Consider the following 15,353-nt stretch of genomic DNA (forward strand, 5'->3'; position numbering starts at 1 on the left):
CGTGGAGACGTCAATAGCCCAAAACTAAAAGCAGTACGGCAGTCATATGATCCCAGCCATCTGGTTAACCCAACGTATCCTTGGTGTTTTAAATCTGGAACTAAATATAGCTCCTTTCCCCAAAAGCCCTCAGCATATTGAAGAATGCAGATGAGATGGAGCTTTGGTATGTGGTGCCTGCAAAAAAAAAAATGAGGATATAGGGATCTAGACCCTGGCTTAGAATTTCCTGGTAAAAACCCAGGGTAGGGGCTTCCCTGCTGGCGCAGTGGTTGGGAATCTGCCTGCCAGTGCAGGGGACACGGGTTCGAGCCCTGGTCTGGGAGGATCCCACATGCCGCGGAGCAACTAGGCCCGTGAGCCACAACTACTGAGCCTGCACGTCTGGAGCCTGTGCTCCGCAACAAGAGAGGCCGCGACAGTGAGAGGCCTGCGCACCGCGATGAAGAGTGGCCCCCGCTCGCCGCAACTAGAGAAAGCCCTCGCACAGAAACGAAGACCCAACGCAGCCAAAAATAAATAAATAAATCCAAAGTTTAAAAAAAAAAACAACCCAGGGTATTTTCTCTTATTGGATCAGTTAGCTTTTGCTTTACAGGTCTCAAGCTCCCCAAACTTATTGGCTTAAAACAGCAACCTTTACATATTTGCTGTGATCTGGGGGTTGGCCGTGCAGTCCTTTTAGTCTGGGCTGACTCTCCTGATCTCCATCTACGGGTGGTATGGCTGGACTGGATGGTCTCGGATGGCCTTGCTCACATGTGTGGTGATTGGCAGGCTGGTGGTTTGAAGAGAGCCTCAGCCAGGACTGCTTGCCTTGGCCCCATGTGGTCTCTCATCGTCCAACAGCTCGCCTGGGCGTCTTCACACGGTGGTCTTGGTGTTCTAAAAGCAGCCAAGGAGGACAAGCCCTAATGCATAAGTACTTTTCATGCCTCTGTTTGCAGCTTATTTGCTATTGTCCCATTGGCCAAAGCATATACCTTGTCCAAGCTTAGAGTCGGTTTGGGAGGCATCTACACAAGGCCGTGGATACAGAAAGGCATGAACAGGCTGGGGGCCGTCACCGCAACAAATCAAACCTGTCTATAAGCCTGAGATTTAACTTAGCAAAAGCAGTTGTTTCCACCTGATGCCCACCTGAAGACGACTCTGAACCAGGCTGTGACTCACCCTCGTGCAAAGAGGCAGTTCTAGTGGCCTCATCTGTCAGTAAGTGTGGTGGAAAATCTCCCGAGAGCCTGGAGGCAGGAAGTGCTTAAAGGTCAGACCCAGCCCAGCACCAGGAGAAAGTTCTCACCACCCACGCCCAAATGCAGGGCAACCAAGAGGCAAGTCTGGTTCCCAAGCTTCTAAAGCAAGAGACACCACCAGGCTCAGAAATCAGTGATGGGTGGTTTCCCCCGGGCAGCAAGGCTGCATCCCAGGCCCACAGTGAGAGGCTGAAGATGGCATCTGAGCCGGAGCGACAGAGGGACGAGTGGGGATGAGAACAGGTGACCATTTTAGCACTCACATAGCTGGAGGAACCCGCAAACAGGTTAAGAAACTCTTCCTCTTTCCCAGGAGGAGGGAGGAAGCAGCAGAGTGAACTGACAGAAGATGAGTAGGTAATGAAGCCATTTTCATTACCATTTTCTTTCTTTTTTTAAATTTATTTATTTTATTTATTTATGGCTGCATTGGGTCTTCGTTGCTGCACGTGGGCTTTCTCTAGTTGTGGTGAGCGGGGGCTGCTCTTCGTTGCGGTGTGCAGGCTTCTCATTGCAGTGGCTTCTCTTGTTGCAGAGCACGGGCTCTAGGCGCACAGGCTTCAGTAGCTGTGGCACGCGGGCTTCAGGAGTTGTTGCTCGCGGGCTCTAGAGCGCAGGCTCAGTAGTTGTGGCGCATGGGCTTAGTTGCTCCGCGGCATGTGGGGTCTTCCCGGACCAGGGCTCGAACCCATGTTCCCTGCGTTGGCAGGCGGATTCTTAACCACTGCGCCACCAGGGAAGCCCACCATTTTCTTTTAATATTTATTTATTTTATTTATTTATTTTCCTTATGTTTTTTGGCTGCGTTGGGTTTTAGTTGTGGCACATGGGATCTTTGTTGAGGCAAGAGGGATCTTTTTGTTATGGTGCGCGGTCTGCTCAGGTTTCTCTCTAGCTGTGGAGTGTGGGTTTTTCTCTCTCTAGTCATGGCCGCGGGCTCCAGATGTGCGTGGGCTCTGTAGTTGGCGGCACGCAGGCTCTCTCGTTGAGGTGCGCGAACTCAGTAGCTGTGGCGCGCAGGCTTAGTTGCCCTGCGGCATGTGGGATCCTAGTTCCCCAACCAGGGATCGAACCCGCATCCCCTGCATTGCAAGGAGGATTCTCTACCACTGGACCACCAGGGAAGTTCCTGACAACCATTTTCTTTTGAGCGTCTACCATACGCTGGGGATTGTACTTAGCCTCACAACATCCCCGGGTAATTAGTCCCAATTTACAGATGAGGAAACTGAGTCTCAGAGAGATTAAGTAACTTGGCCCATGGTCGCCAAGCTCGAGGTCCTGACCCAGCTCTGTCTGCCTCCAGAGTGCCGTGTGCCCTTTCTCTGCACGTGCTGCTGATGTGGTCCCACAGAGAAGCATCTTCAGGCAGCAAGAAAAGCAGAACCCTCCTAACAGAACTCTGAAAGGCCCCAAAGGCCATCTGCTGGGCAGGAACACTTGAAGATGTTCGTGTAAAGGAAATGGAGCCCTTCCAAAGGTGGTATTAGCCTCAAAAGAAGGTGGTAGCATAACAGAAGGGACAGGAAGACATGAAGGAAAGCCCCAGGGTATTTATTGTTGGGGGAACAGGGACACCCAAAGGGAGACATTGCTCTGAACCTTCTCCACGTTCTGTGATCTAATCTCCTTCCACACACCCCACTCACCTTCCCCAAATTAAAAGGATCCCCTTATAAGAGGGTCATTGTAAAGTAGAATAAATCCAATCGGGAACGACTGAGTTAGTGAGAGGGTTCTGAAATCCACAGGCTAGTGAGCCAGAAGCAGCCAGCCGTCCTCAGGTAGCTAAGAAGCTGGCACAGGCCAAGAGTTAACTTGTTCTGCGTAGATACACGGGTTGCAACTAGAATCAAGTATGTGGACATGTGGGGATGACACTGTAAGGCATAAGAAAGCGCTTTAGAGGCACAGATCTCATTTCGTATCTTGTCATCACCACTTAATAACCTTGTGCCCTTGAGTTTCGATTTTCCGCTTGCATGTTAGGAATTACCAAGTCTGTCCTCAGGGCACGTCACGGGAATCCTAAGGGAATGGATGGGTTTGAGCAGTTAGAAGTTCCTGGTTCCTGGAGGAGTGGAGCAAAGGTTGGAAGCTGCCCATGGGAGGCTGCTCCAGGGAACGCTGACATTCCACCCGGGTGGGGTGTATTTTGGAAATACTGGCCAGTGTTTGTAGCTCAGTGTCAGTGCCTTCCATGCTCATCCCTGGGGACCTTGGCCAGGCAGCAGAACCTGTCCAGGGTGAGGGGTAGAGAGACTGTGACTTGGATTTGACTTAGGCTGTTTTCCTTTGGGCGGGGAGGGGGACGGTTGCGTCGAACCATCAGATGAGCATTGCCCAGGACACCCCCAAGGTCGAGGATATGAGAGAATAGACTCTGACGCCTCCCAGACACCCCAGGCAAGGAACTGGCCAGCCTGGATCAGCGGCCCAGAGCCACCCAGGCTTGATGCTTTATATCTGGGATTGGGGTTTGTCCACATGAAGGCTTCACCCTCTTTGTTGCCTCAGGAGGGAACAACTACAGGGCCGCAGTCAGATGGGCCCACATCCTGTCTCTCATTGTGACCTCAGCCACCTTGGGGGTTCAGTGCAGAAGTCCTGGCCTTGGCCTCTCACCAAGGGTAGATTCTGGTGGGCTGCTTTCAGGGTCTGTGGGTGTCCTTGCAAACACCCCCAGGGGGAGGCCATGGGGAGTTTGAGTTTTGGAAACAGAAAACATTTATTTGGGGTCCTAAATATATTAAATCCTGGGTGGGATCAACCAGGGTTGTGTGTTGTTTTAGCCAGAAACGCCAGAGAGCTGGGGAGGCTGGTGAGTCCCCACCAGGGCAGGGAGGTGAGTGTCCCCAGGAGGATAGATCACCTTGGGACATGAAGTACTGGCCCCTGGATAGGAGTGGTAACTAAAGGGACAGAAGCAGTGCTCATTTGAAGGTATAAATTGGGATCCATTTGTTAACAGAGTTGCCGGACGCTGGACATACAGGCTCAACTGTGAGGTGCAAGTGTATTTTCGTCAGTCTTTTAGCCACTGTTCTCTTGTGGTAGAAAGTCTGACAGGTCTTTTAAAGAAGTGGTTCTCAAATCCCCTTGTAGGGCCCTGGGTGTGGAGGTGGGTGAGTTGGGGGAGGGCAGCTGGGAAGCAAGAGACCCCAGGGCTCTGGCTCCTGCGTCGTTCCCTGCACATGTGCTTTTTTTTTTTTTTTTAACAGCTTTGTTGAGCTATAATTCACATACCAAACAGCTCACCCAAAGGATATAATTCAATAGCTTTTAATATATTCATAGAGTTGTGCAGCCCTCACCGCATTAGCAGGTGAGCTTCTATCTGATTGCTTTTCTATTGTATTTGAAGGAGAAAAAGATTCTGCCACTAAAATCAGGTTTGAAGTAACTGTTATAATCTTGCTGTGGTTAAGAACCTTTTGTGAAGAGGCTGTGATTTTCAAGTTCTATTTTAAACCCCAATGAGAATCAGGAAATAAATTTGGTATCTAAGACTGATGGGGTAAAACCCATAGCAACCATTCACTTTTTTCACAGGAGGGACATTTAGAGCCTCATTCAGCGTTTTTTTAAAGTCCTTTTGCACAGGTCTAACATGGTCAGAGAAACTTAGAATGGTGAGTGGGGCTGCAGGGGGACCCATGGATGCAGCTGAAATAGGCCCAGTGGTCCAGGATCCGGGGAGGTCTCTAATTAGCACGTGTTCCTACTTGGTGTAGGAGCAGGTCATCGACACAGCCCAGCTGTCCCTAAAGGCATTAAAGTGGGGCATGAGGCAGTGATTGACATTCAGGCTAACGATGGAAGTTAAAGAAGCAGCGTCATCGTAGCGAAGTGTTCATCAGAAACGGTTGAAGATTTGGAAGTCGGGGGTCAGAATGGGGTGAGCATTTGCTGGTCCTTGTAAAGACTTCACGTGTCCGGCACACTGTAAGTGCTCAATAAACATCCTGTCCGTTTTTCTTTGGAAAGGCCATGCTGTAAAATCTCCTTCTCTGTTGAGGTCAGATAAACGAAGCATTCACAGACCGTTCCCACTTGTTAATTGGAAGGGCACCTTCTCAGCTGGGCTAGTTTGGGGGCGAAGACATCAGCAACAGCGCACGAATGTTCTCCGAAGGGGATTCACGCTTCCCTGCCAGAGGACGGGGCTAATTAGGTTATTTCCAGTTGACAGACTTGGTTTTCCACCTTGGAACACATGTTTCTCGCCTCTCCTCTCTTCACAGGATGTGTTCCTGATTCGAGGTGAAACCATGACGAGAAGATAAAACAAATAATAATGCTTTTCCGCAATCGCTTCGTGCTGCTGCTGGCCCTGGCTGCGCTGCTGGCCTTCGTGAGCCTCAGCCTCCAGTTCTGTGAGTGTGGCTGGGCTGGCGGGTCCTGGAGGCAGGGGAGCGTGCTTCTCTCTGAAATAGAAGGCCCCATGGGGAGGAAGCACATAGGTCCCAAAGCCTTTGTTCTTTCAGTGAACAGTGAGGTTTCAGACAACCCGATCTTTTTATTGTCGGCCCTGGCGGCGCGTGGCTGTGATTCTGTGCCTGTGAGGAACAAGGGCAATCACTAAGCCTCGTGACTCGTTTTTGACTTCTCCCTGGATTCCTAAACCGCCTGGTTATTCCTGGATCTTTAGTTCAGGTTCCCAAGGCGAAGACAGTGAGTGGTCAGCTCGTGTCCTCGTGCCAGGTCACACAGCAGAGGTGCCTGGCCCACCAGTTGGTTCTTTGGGGGTTGGGTGTCCGTTATTAGGGAGGGTAGGGGGATTAGGGCCCAGTACCAAACTCAGCCCCTGGGCAGCAGGGACCGTGCATGGGAAACCCCACATGGTGAGCACAGCTGAGGAAGCCAGTGCGTGGGCCTCACCGCCTGTACTCTGCCCTTCACTGGGAGCCTGTGCTCAGGCTGGGCCCCAAATCTGTGTGCCCCACTGCTCCCTCAGGGTGGTTGTCCTCAAATAACAGATCTGGTCTGGTACCTTCTTGGTTGTAACCCTTCAGTGGTGGGTCTCCGGGAGGCCCCTTGCCTCCCTGGGGCCCCTCTCTCACCTTGAACTTTACACCAGAGGCTTGTCGAGCGGCTTGGCATTCTCTCCACATCCAGGTTGTGCTCTGTGCCCAGATCCTGGCGGCCCCTCTGCCGGGACTGTCCTCCTCACCTCCCTTCCATCTTCTCCTCCACATGGTTCACTCAGCCCTTTCTTTTTCAGGAACGTTCCATGACTCCCTAACTGGGTCTGGGCTTCTTGGCTGTACATCCGGGGTGCCCTGAACCTGCTCCCCTCCTTACACTAGCCGTGCGGTATCATACTTTTCAGTTCCTGTGTCTTTTCCATCTACAAGACTGTCTGCTCTTTGAGAGCAGGACCCACATCTGTTTCCCTCTTTATCACGGGAACCAGCACTGCCAACCGCACAGGAGGTGTCTCAGGAATGTTTAAGAGAATGAATGAATCTACACCTGCTCTGGAAAGCAGGCTGACCCTAATTCCCTATCCTTCTGGCGCTGTGTACTTGAAGCCGAGAAAATATCTGGGCAATGCCGGCAATTGTGTTTTTGCTGCCACCTACCTGCCCTCCACTTTCCACCTCACCCCGATGGGTGGGAGACAAGGGCTTGGCCCCCATCACCGCCTGGGACATCTCTGTGAGGAGGTGGCGTTGCTGTCACTGTCTGCCTGACGGAAGGAAGGTGCTCTGAGTGTGCTGGGGGACGTGGGAAAGACTTGGCGTTGGGAATAAGTGGTTTGAAGGGAAGCGGCTCTGAACAAGTTTCTCCGCTTCACCTCCGGTTTGTGACATATTCCATGCACACATCTAGTGCATATGACAGGCACTTCAAACAGTAAAGAGAATTAAAAATACTCACTTTGTCCTTCCAGAATAAGGAAAGAGGTCAAGAGAAGATACTTGTTTAAAGTTTAAAGATACTCCAGATGGTTAATAAGCTGTTTAAAAACAAAAAGAAGAATCTTTTCCAGAAAGTGTGTTAGGACTGTCATTTATTTACTTGTTTATAACTTTTCACTAAAAACTTTCCATCCTGTCACTGGAGAGGCAGGATGTTACAATCAACCTTGATTGTTATTCTGAGACCCTGACAGGTTCTGAGACGTGAATGTGGGTTACTTGTGCTTGCTGCGTTTCTCTTGCATGGGGTGGTTTCCGCATCCCTGAATTGGCCTGTGTGTTTCGCTTATATAACTCTTCTGAAAGTACCTTCTGTTTTAGGAGAGCCACTTTTCAGCCGTACTGTTTTTCGGGAAAATTTTGCAGGGTAAATTGGCCTGCCTGGGTCTGAGGTCTTTATTCTTGAATACATTGGAGTTCGGGAAGACATTAAGATATGAACATTCTGACTGCTCTTCTGCTTCTAGGTAAACTGCAACTTTGGAATTTAACTATTTCCGTGTGAAAATTGAGTTAAATTGCTTTATTTTTTAGTCGCTTTATTGGTTGCTAATTATTATGGTGTAAGAAACTGGACTAATTCGTAATACAAAGGTGTCTGCTTAAGTAACACTTATATTTTCATCCTTACCCTAAAATATATGGACTTTTTTCTTTACCGTTTCTTTTGACTTATTTTTGAATACCAGATTAGCACATATAATTGTTTTAGGTGATATATTTGAGGCAATCAAATAGAACTTGGTTTTCTCATGTTTTAAATGAACAATATTGTTTTGTTTTCTGAAATGATTGTATATTTTATTTTGTCTTGTTGATAGTTTTCTTTTTCTGATGTTCTGAATATGAGAAAGTTAAGACCCAGGTTACAATGAAAAAAATCAGGTTGTTTAAAAAAGCATTTCTTCCTCTTGGTACAGAAAGTGTGTATGTGAACCCACATATATTTATTAAGTGCTTATGTGTGTTGGATATTTTTCTACACTGTTGGGGTAGAGGTGGTAGGGAAAGGATACAAAAAAGATTAAAATACATTTCATAGTTTCTGAAACTACGTTTATTTTAAATGGTAGTAATGACTCCCTGTATGCTAGTAGACATTAATGAAAATCATTCATTTTGTGTTTTCAAGTCCTTGATGTCTTTGAGTTTGGAAATAGAGGGATTCTGAAATTCCCGATATTCAAATTGAAGAAGGGAACAAGTAAGGTATATATATCATTAGTTATTCTAGTTAAAATGTGTACAAGTGGAAAAATAACTTCTCAAATTGAGGGACTCCTTCAGTGTGACAGGAAAAGACCACTGGGTTATGAAAACCTGTGGATGATTCGTTATTTTGCTGCTTTTTCTGCTCGTTTGTAATCGTCCATTTTCCTGCTTTGACCCAGCCTTTCCTTCATGCTTATCCTGTGCTCTTTTCACCACGTTCCAACCACCATTCCCAGAATGGCAACGTGGCAGAAGCTCAGCTCGCAGACCCTGGAACCACAGCCTTGGGTTTGAATGCCGCTTTGCCACTTAGCAGCTGTGTGCCCTCGGCAGGTGTGGCCTCCTGGAGCCTCTATTCCTTCTTCTGTAAAATGGAGTTCCTTGTTGCTACTTTGAAACATTGGCGTGAGAACGGAGATTTTGTGGGAAAACCCTTGGCTCGGGGAAGCACAGTCAATGTAAACAGTAGAGTCCTGTCATGATATATCATCACCAGAATCCAGGGCTCTTGGTGTCCCAAAGGCTGCTTCAGCCACTTGTGGAGAGAGCTTTTGAAACAGTGTATCATGCATTTCTTTCTTTTTGATCAGGGTTCATTGGCCATGATAGGGGTCAGTCTACACTGGGCACCTGTATCTTGGGCAGGGCCCTGGTTGACCAGAGCAGGTTCCTAAGGGAGATGTCCAAGGCGGATTGGAAAGTCAGATCCCCAGGAAGAAGAGGGGAGGGTTAACCTGCCAAAGTGAAAGCCAGAGTGAAGGCCGTCTTCAATATCTGAAGAGCCCTATCTCTATCCAGTATCTGCAAGTTAGACCAGCTCTGTGTGGCCTGGTGGCCAGGGGGACACATTTTAGTTAAGCATCAAGTGACGCTTCCTGAATGTCATCGTCAGGCGGAGGTGGAGCGGGCTGTGTGCACACCCTGGAGCGTCGCTCTATGCAGAATAGGACAGTAGGCAGGTCACTGGACCTGATCCCATTTAAAACCTCTTCAGACTCTGAGGTTCTGGGAATTTTATCTTTCGTTGTTGATCCAGTGCCATGAGTTTGCATAGCTTTGTCCTTCAGCAAACATTCCACTGTGTGCTGGGCCAGGGCTGGGCGTTTCATCTCCTAGGAGCCACAGGAGCTATCTGTCTGGTGGAGGAGAATTCCGAGCAGATACTTGGAACACAGTGTACAATATGCTAGGACAGGAAAGAGGCAGCCCCACGAGGAAGTGGGAAAGAACGTGGACTCCAGAGCCAGACTGCCTGGGTCGAGTCCCTGTCCTGCCACTTACCACCTATGTGAGCTCAGGCACGTTACCTACCCTCTCTGTGCCTCGGTTTCCTCATCTGTAAAATGGGGATAATGAGAGTTCCTATTTCATTGGGTTGGTGAAGGATATTTATAACACACCTAGAACAGTTCCTGGCACATAATAATCACTCTATGCACGTTTGTTATATAAAATGAATGAGAGATGACTCGTGACAGGGTGACATGGGCGGATGAAGGACAAGAAGCCAATCCAGCGTAGGAGGTCAGGGAAGACTCATTCCCAGAGGAGGTGACATCCGCGCTTCAGCCTTGAGGGATGAGTTGGAGTTGTCCAAAGAGGAAGCTGGGAAGGGCATTCCTGGCAGATGGAGGTGGGTGTGCAAAGGCAGGGCAGGAGAGAGCCGGACCAGGTTAGTCACCAGTGTGTAGCTGTGAAGGTGGACAAAGGCCCAGGCCACCTCCATCACCGTGTTATATCCTGAAAGTATGGGGGAGCCACTGAAGCAGGGAAGACAGCATATCATTAGATTTGTCTGGGAAAGACCACAGTCTGGTACAGTGTTTGCCAGAGAGTGGTCTCCTGAGCACCTTGATCAGAGTAGCCCCGGGCGTCTGTTAAAAGGCATGTTCCAAAAACAAAAAAAGAGCACATTTGTGCCCCTCCCCATAGAATCAGAATTGTGGGAGTAGAACTCCCTGGGGGTTCTAATGTACACAGAGTTTGGCTGCTGCCCATTCAGAGGCCGGTGGGAGGCTGATACTGAGAGACAACTCGGGGCCACTTTCCTCCTCCAGTTAAAGGCTGGGAGTGGCTCCGATGAAGGTGTTGGCCCCGAAAGGAAGGAGCAAAGCTGAGAGCATCAGGTGATTCTGTGGACTTTCAGCTAAATGATGGGGCGGTGCAGCGGGACCGGGGTGAAGAAAGAGAAGGGAAGGCTCTGCCACGCCGTGTAGGATTCTGGCTCAGGTGGTTCAGTGGATGTTGCCTTCATTCATGCGTCCACGCAGCCGCTCACACAGACGGCCCCTCCACCTGGCTTAAGTGTGCCGAAGGCCGAAGGAAGTACCCGGCGCACATTCTGGGAGGTCGACCACGTGGAGCTGTTGGCCCTGGATGAGGAGGCCCGGGGAGAGCACCTTGAGCAAGCAGAGAAGCAGGACAAGCCCGGCAGCCGGGTGGGAGCGCAGCAGGGGGAAGAGCTGGGGCCTCAGCCTGCCGCCCTTCGAGGTCGGCTGTTGGCATTTGCAGCTGCAGCTCTTCGTGGGCCCCCCCGAAGGTCCGTGGCGTATGGTGGCGGGGATTTTGCTGAGGCACAAATGCACGTAGTCATAGCTGTGAGTGGGCACCTTGGGCTGGTCCTGCGTCCCGCCCTGCAAAGCTGCGGGGCTTTGTCATTCTCTCTTCTCTGTCCTGTGTACATTTTATGGAGGAAAGCATGTGTCCGAGTGACGTGTGTAAATGTGGGGATTCATGAAGATCTTAATATGTTTTGGTGGCAAAGGTTTGGGGATGCAACCCTTAGGATGCCAAGGCTCTAATGTACTGTGTATTTAAAAAACACAGTAAGGTTCCTCCTGGGTCTTTATTTTGGTGAGTCGAAGTCCAAAAAACGAGAAATTTAAAATGAGGGCTTGCATTTTTAACCTAAGGGTTCATAGGTTCTAAATAAATTCTTTATTTATTTAGTATTTTTTTAATTAATCTTGATCCTTTTCTTGGAGATTTATTTTCTTTGATTTCTGAGAGTTTTAATTTTGCTTTTTCTTTGAATGTTTCATGCCCAGCTACCACATAGAGTTAAATATCTTTGGGTAGGAAAAATTCTGTAGGTAAGTGATAAAATTAAGTCTGACAAATCAGCTTTTATCATAACGTCTTGAGCTCATGTCACAGTTATTATTGGAGGAGGTGAGAGTATCATGTACCACGCAGGCCCTTCCACGAACTAAAAATGGGACACATTTATGTCCGTGGGTTCTTTCTAGTTTTCTTCCAGGGTGGGGACATTGTTTCTGTCTCTGTCTCTGTCTCTCTCTCTTTCTTTCTTTCTCCCCCCCGCTGGCTTCCCGCTCTCTCCCTCACCCTCCCTCTCTCCCTCCCTTCCTTTCTTCCTTCTTTCCTTCCCTCCTTCCTTGTTTCTGATCTTAGAGAATTTCTCCTAAGAATAGACGGAGGACAGAGATGTATGCTCAAAGATGTTTATTTCATCACTGCTTATAATAGGAAAAAGGGGTAGACAACCCAAGTGTCCAACAGGAAATACTGCTGCATCCATTATACCATGTTTACATAGACCTGTCTGTATTGACTTGGAAGGTTGTCCATAATATATCTACTAAAAGGACATGTACTTTTATGTGTGTGTGTGTGTGTAGTCAGCAATATTGATAAGAAAGGGAATCTCCCGTTTTAGAGGAGAGGAAACTATCCAGGCTAGTTAGTAAAACTAGGAAGTGTTAGTAAAAATGAGTCAGTGAATTCAGGATAACATGTGCCAATCGCCAAGACTGTATGAAGAGAGAGACAAAGTAGGAAAGGAAGCTGCAGGATGTTGACATTGGAGCACCCAGAGTGGAGGTGAGCGAGGGATGCAGTGGGAGTCTGCCCAGGTGGAGTTTGCACTCATCAGCTTGGGCCCCACTCCTGTTGTCTTGGCAACAGTGCTCCAAGCTGACGACATTAAACAAAAAAAAAAAACTTGAAGTGAGGTAGTTGTAATCAGAGGCAGAGCCCTGTGGTCTTGGTAGCGTCCCACCAGGGGGAAGGGGTTGGAGGGGCAGGTTTTTGAGACTGATCAGCAGTGGGGTCTTGGGGGACAGAATCTGAATCCCGAATAAGAAGGTGAAGTCAGGAATGCACACAGAGAGAGCTCTGGAACCGTCTCACCATCCTTCCTGCCAGTGTGGCCCCGGCGCACGATGCCTCACTGGGGCCCAGCAGAGCCAGGCCGCCCGGAGTGGGAGGGACGGGGAGTTGGCCACAATGCAGGGCCCTCTCTGAATTAACTGTTTTGGGCTCCGGCATCACCTCTTGCCCTCCCTGTCTCCCTCCCTCTTTTTTCTATGCCATCTGAGGGGCTGGACCCCACTGGCCAGGGGTTTTGCCTCTTGGGGAACCTGGAACCCCGCTTTGCTTCTCCCCAGTCTCAGGTATCTAGCAGAGAGTGAGATGGCCAGTCTTCACAGCGTCCAGATGCCTGAGGCCCCCTTGCCCCCCGCAGTGCGTGGTCTCTCACTGAGGTGGCCTCTCCAAGGCTTTCCCACCCACCTGACCGCTCTTCCTTTGGACCCTTTTCACAGAAGCAAATGACCAGCCTTGACCCACCTTTCTGAGCCGTTGGTTTGGTGGCCTCAGTGGGGTGCAGACCTTTGAGACACAGAAAACTTTTTGCTCTTGGGGAAGGAGGAACAATGCCCTTGGGCCATAGTGACCCTGTCACCATTCCCACCGGAGCAGGGACAGGAGGACAGTTTCACCTCTGCCAGGACATCCAGCCGCACACACACTGCAGCATTCACTGTGGGTTCTCTGGGTGGGACGAATATGCATGACTCACTTCTTTTTATACCTTAGTATTGATGGCTATTTTAGGATGAGCACGTGTTTATATGAATTGTGAAGATCCCTTTTCATTTTGTAAGAAAGAAAAAAATCTCTTCTCGAGGGTGTTGAAATTGGAAACCTATTTCCAGGTACACTGAGTTCCTAGCCTGAGTTCATGGACATCTGCATTGTCTCACATGGTTTCAGGGGTGCCGTGAACCCCGAGAAATCAAATTTAAAAGTAAGTGTATGCAGTCCTTTTTCAGGGCTGAGGATCAGTAGCTCTTATCGGATTCTCAGAGGTAAGGTAGAGGGGATCCAGGCCCTGAGATGGTTAAGGATGTCTGAGGTTCTCTTCATAGCTCTTTTTGGGGACCTGTCTTGAACGTCTCTCTGATTTCTAGTCTCTGTCATGATTTGGAGTCCTTGGTGCTCGCTGCGTCTAACCCAAGGGACCCGGTTAGGTCAAGGCCAGTTACCAGTGGTCCCATAGGAGTGTGAGGTTTCCTGGCCCCTCCAGGAGTCCGCAGCTGGGCTCAGGCTCAGGTCACGGTGGGTCTCCTGCCCCTGCACTCTGGCCGTCCTGTGGACTTGGGTCTCAGTTGTCAGACGGGGGTCAGGCAGGGAGGAGACAAGAGCTTGCAGACAGCCTAGGACAGGAACTGGGTCCTCAGCCGCACGAGGCCCACCCTGTTGGGGGCTCTGGTGGTGTAGTTCTGGTTTTTATTTGAGAATTACACACATTTTTATGTTCAGTGCAGGCTGGAGACAGAAAGGGCATTCAAGACGCCTTAGTGGATTGAGGAACACAAAGGGAATTGTTGGAATTACCTGTCAGAGCAAATCATTATTCTTTGGCAGGACAGTGAAGGAGAGAATTCAAGAGCCTTTTGGACTATTGGGAGGAAGAGATCGGAGACATCAGGTGACAGGACTAGGGGTGTTTAACTTATGAGAAGGCACCATCTTGGATAAGCAGAATTATTTAAGGGAGTTGTGGCCCCAGGGCTGAGTGAGGACAGACTTGAGTGGCACAAGGAAGAGGTGACTATAGTCCCCTAGGGAGGCGACCAGCCCGGGGCTGAGGTCCCAACAAGCGTGAGTCAAGCTGTGGAGCTAGGAAGGTGAAAAGCAGGTGCTGGGGCCACATGTCGGCCCCACCAGGTTCTTTGCTGGCGCAGTCAGTGGTGAGACCTCTGGGGCAGCTGAGTGCAGAGCCGCGGAGACAGAGGTCAGCCAACACTTGCCCACCTGCCCTGGGACACCTGTGTGTGTGTCCCTGACACCTGTCTGCAACCTGCCAGCGTGTCTGTGTAATCAGAGGAAGAGCTGACAACTAAACAACAGCAGGATAACTAAACAACTAGGGCAGGGATGGCAGGAGGTGCGGGTTCCGAGGTCACCTGACTCCCTGTAAAACTGACTCTTCCACATGGAGAAGTTCTCTCTCCTGGAAAGGGCCTTTATTGGCACAGTGGGCTAGTTGCCAGATCCCATCCCTGGGGCCGTCAGGATAGCAAGGGGAGGGTCCTGGAGGAGGGGCATGACCACGCCCACCACAGCACAGGATTGGCATGGGAGAGGAGCCACCCACAGAAGGGAAGGAGGGGCGGTGCTCTGACCCAGGCGTGGGCCCACGGTGCTCCATCAAAATCTCCTGTAAAGGCCTGCATACAGCGGGTTCTTCAGGCTAGAGCTGCTGGGAGAAGACCAGGAAGCAGGTGAATCCTTGTCCTCTGCCCTGGGCCAGAGCCCCCATATGGAGTGAGGAGCTGGAGGCCGTGGGCACCGGCTTAGTGCCCTGGAGGAGAGGCACTGGCCTGTCTTCGCGCAAGTCAGAGTGACTCCCAGGGAGTGAGCTGGCTGCACACACCTGGCTGTAACAGGACCCGCTGACTGTGGGCATCACTGAGCGTCTGGAAGTAACTAAGGGGGCCTGAGGCCCGAGGCCAGACGGGAAGGAGCTCTCTGCCTAGCGGCCTGTGCTAAGCCATGATCTGACCCTGACCCTGGACTCTTTGTTTTTCTCCTTTCCTCTCTTCCATGGGGCCGTCAATAGAATAAATAAAAATTAAAAGAAGCAAATCATCATTGGATGAAACATCTCTCTTCAGACATGTTCATAGCGTTGGCTGCTGAGCAGAGACTAGCTGATAGG

The 15,353-nt window shown here is 49.9% G+C and overlaps 1 protein-coding gene and 1 long non-coding RNA gene across 17 annotated transcripts in view; one reads left to right on the plus strand and one right to left on the minus strand.

Moving 5' to 3' along the window:
- The window catches only part of LOC309660567, a 412,061-nt gene that overhangs the window by 146,243 nt on the left and 250,465 nt on the right, over nucleotides 1-15,353 (minus strand). The window lies entirely within an intron of this gene.
- Nucleotides 1-15,353, plus strand: part of PXYLP1 (2-phosphoxylose phosphatase 1) — a 79,514-nt gene that overhangs the window by 40,873 nt on the left and 23,288 nt on the right. For 7 of the 16 annotated variants that reach the window (XM_082461271.1, XM_082461266.1, XM_082461265.1 and 4 more), the window contains one exon: nucleotides 5,498-5,629. The exons of 2 other annotated variants lie outside the window; for them this stretch is intronic. In XM_082461271.1, coding sequence (XP_082317397.1) covers nucleotides 5,551-5,629 — 79 coding nt within the window. In that variant the 5' untranslated portion in view covers nucleotides 5,498-5,550. Of the gene's footprint in view, nucleotides 1-947; nucleotides 1,213-1,255; nucleotides 1,481-1,566; nucleotides 1,611-2,559; nucleotides 2,734-5,497; nucleotides 5,630-6,959; nucleotides 7,645-15,353 lie in introns of those variants that run through there. 7 more of the 16 variants (XM_082461259.1, XM_082461267.1, XM_082461270.1 and 4 more) reach the window with 7 other exon arrangements.

The sequence above is a fragment of the Balaenoptera physalus genome, assembly GCF_965194825.1.
Source record: "Balaenoptera physalus genome assembly, chromosome: 4".
NCBI classification, from domain to species: domain Eukaryota; kingdom Metazoa; phylum Chordata; class Mammalia; order Artiodactyla; family Balaenopteridae; genus Balaenoptera; species Balaenoptera physalus.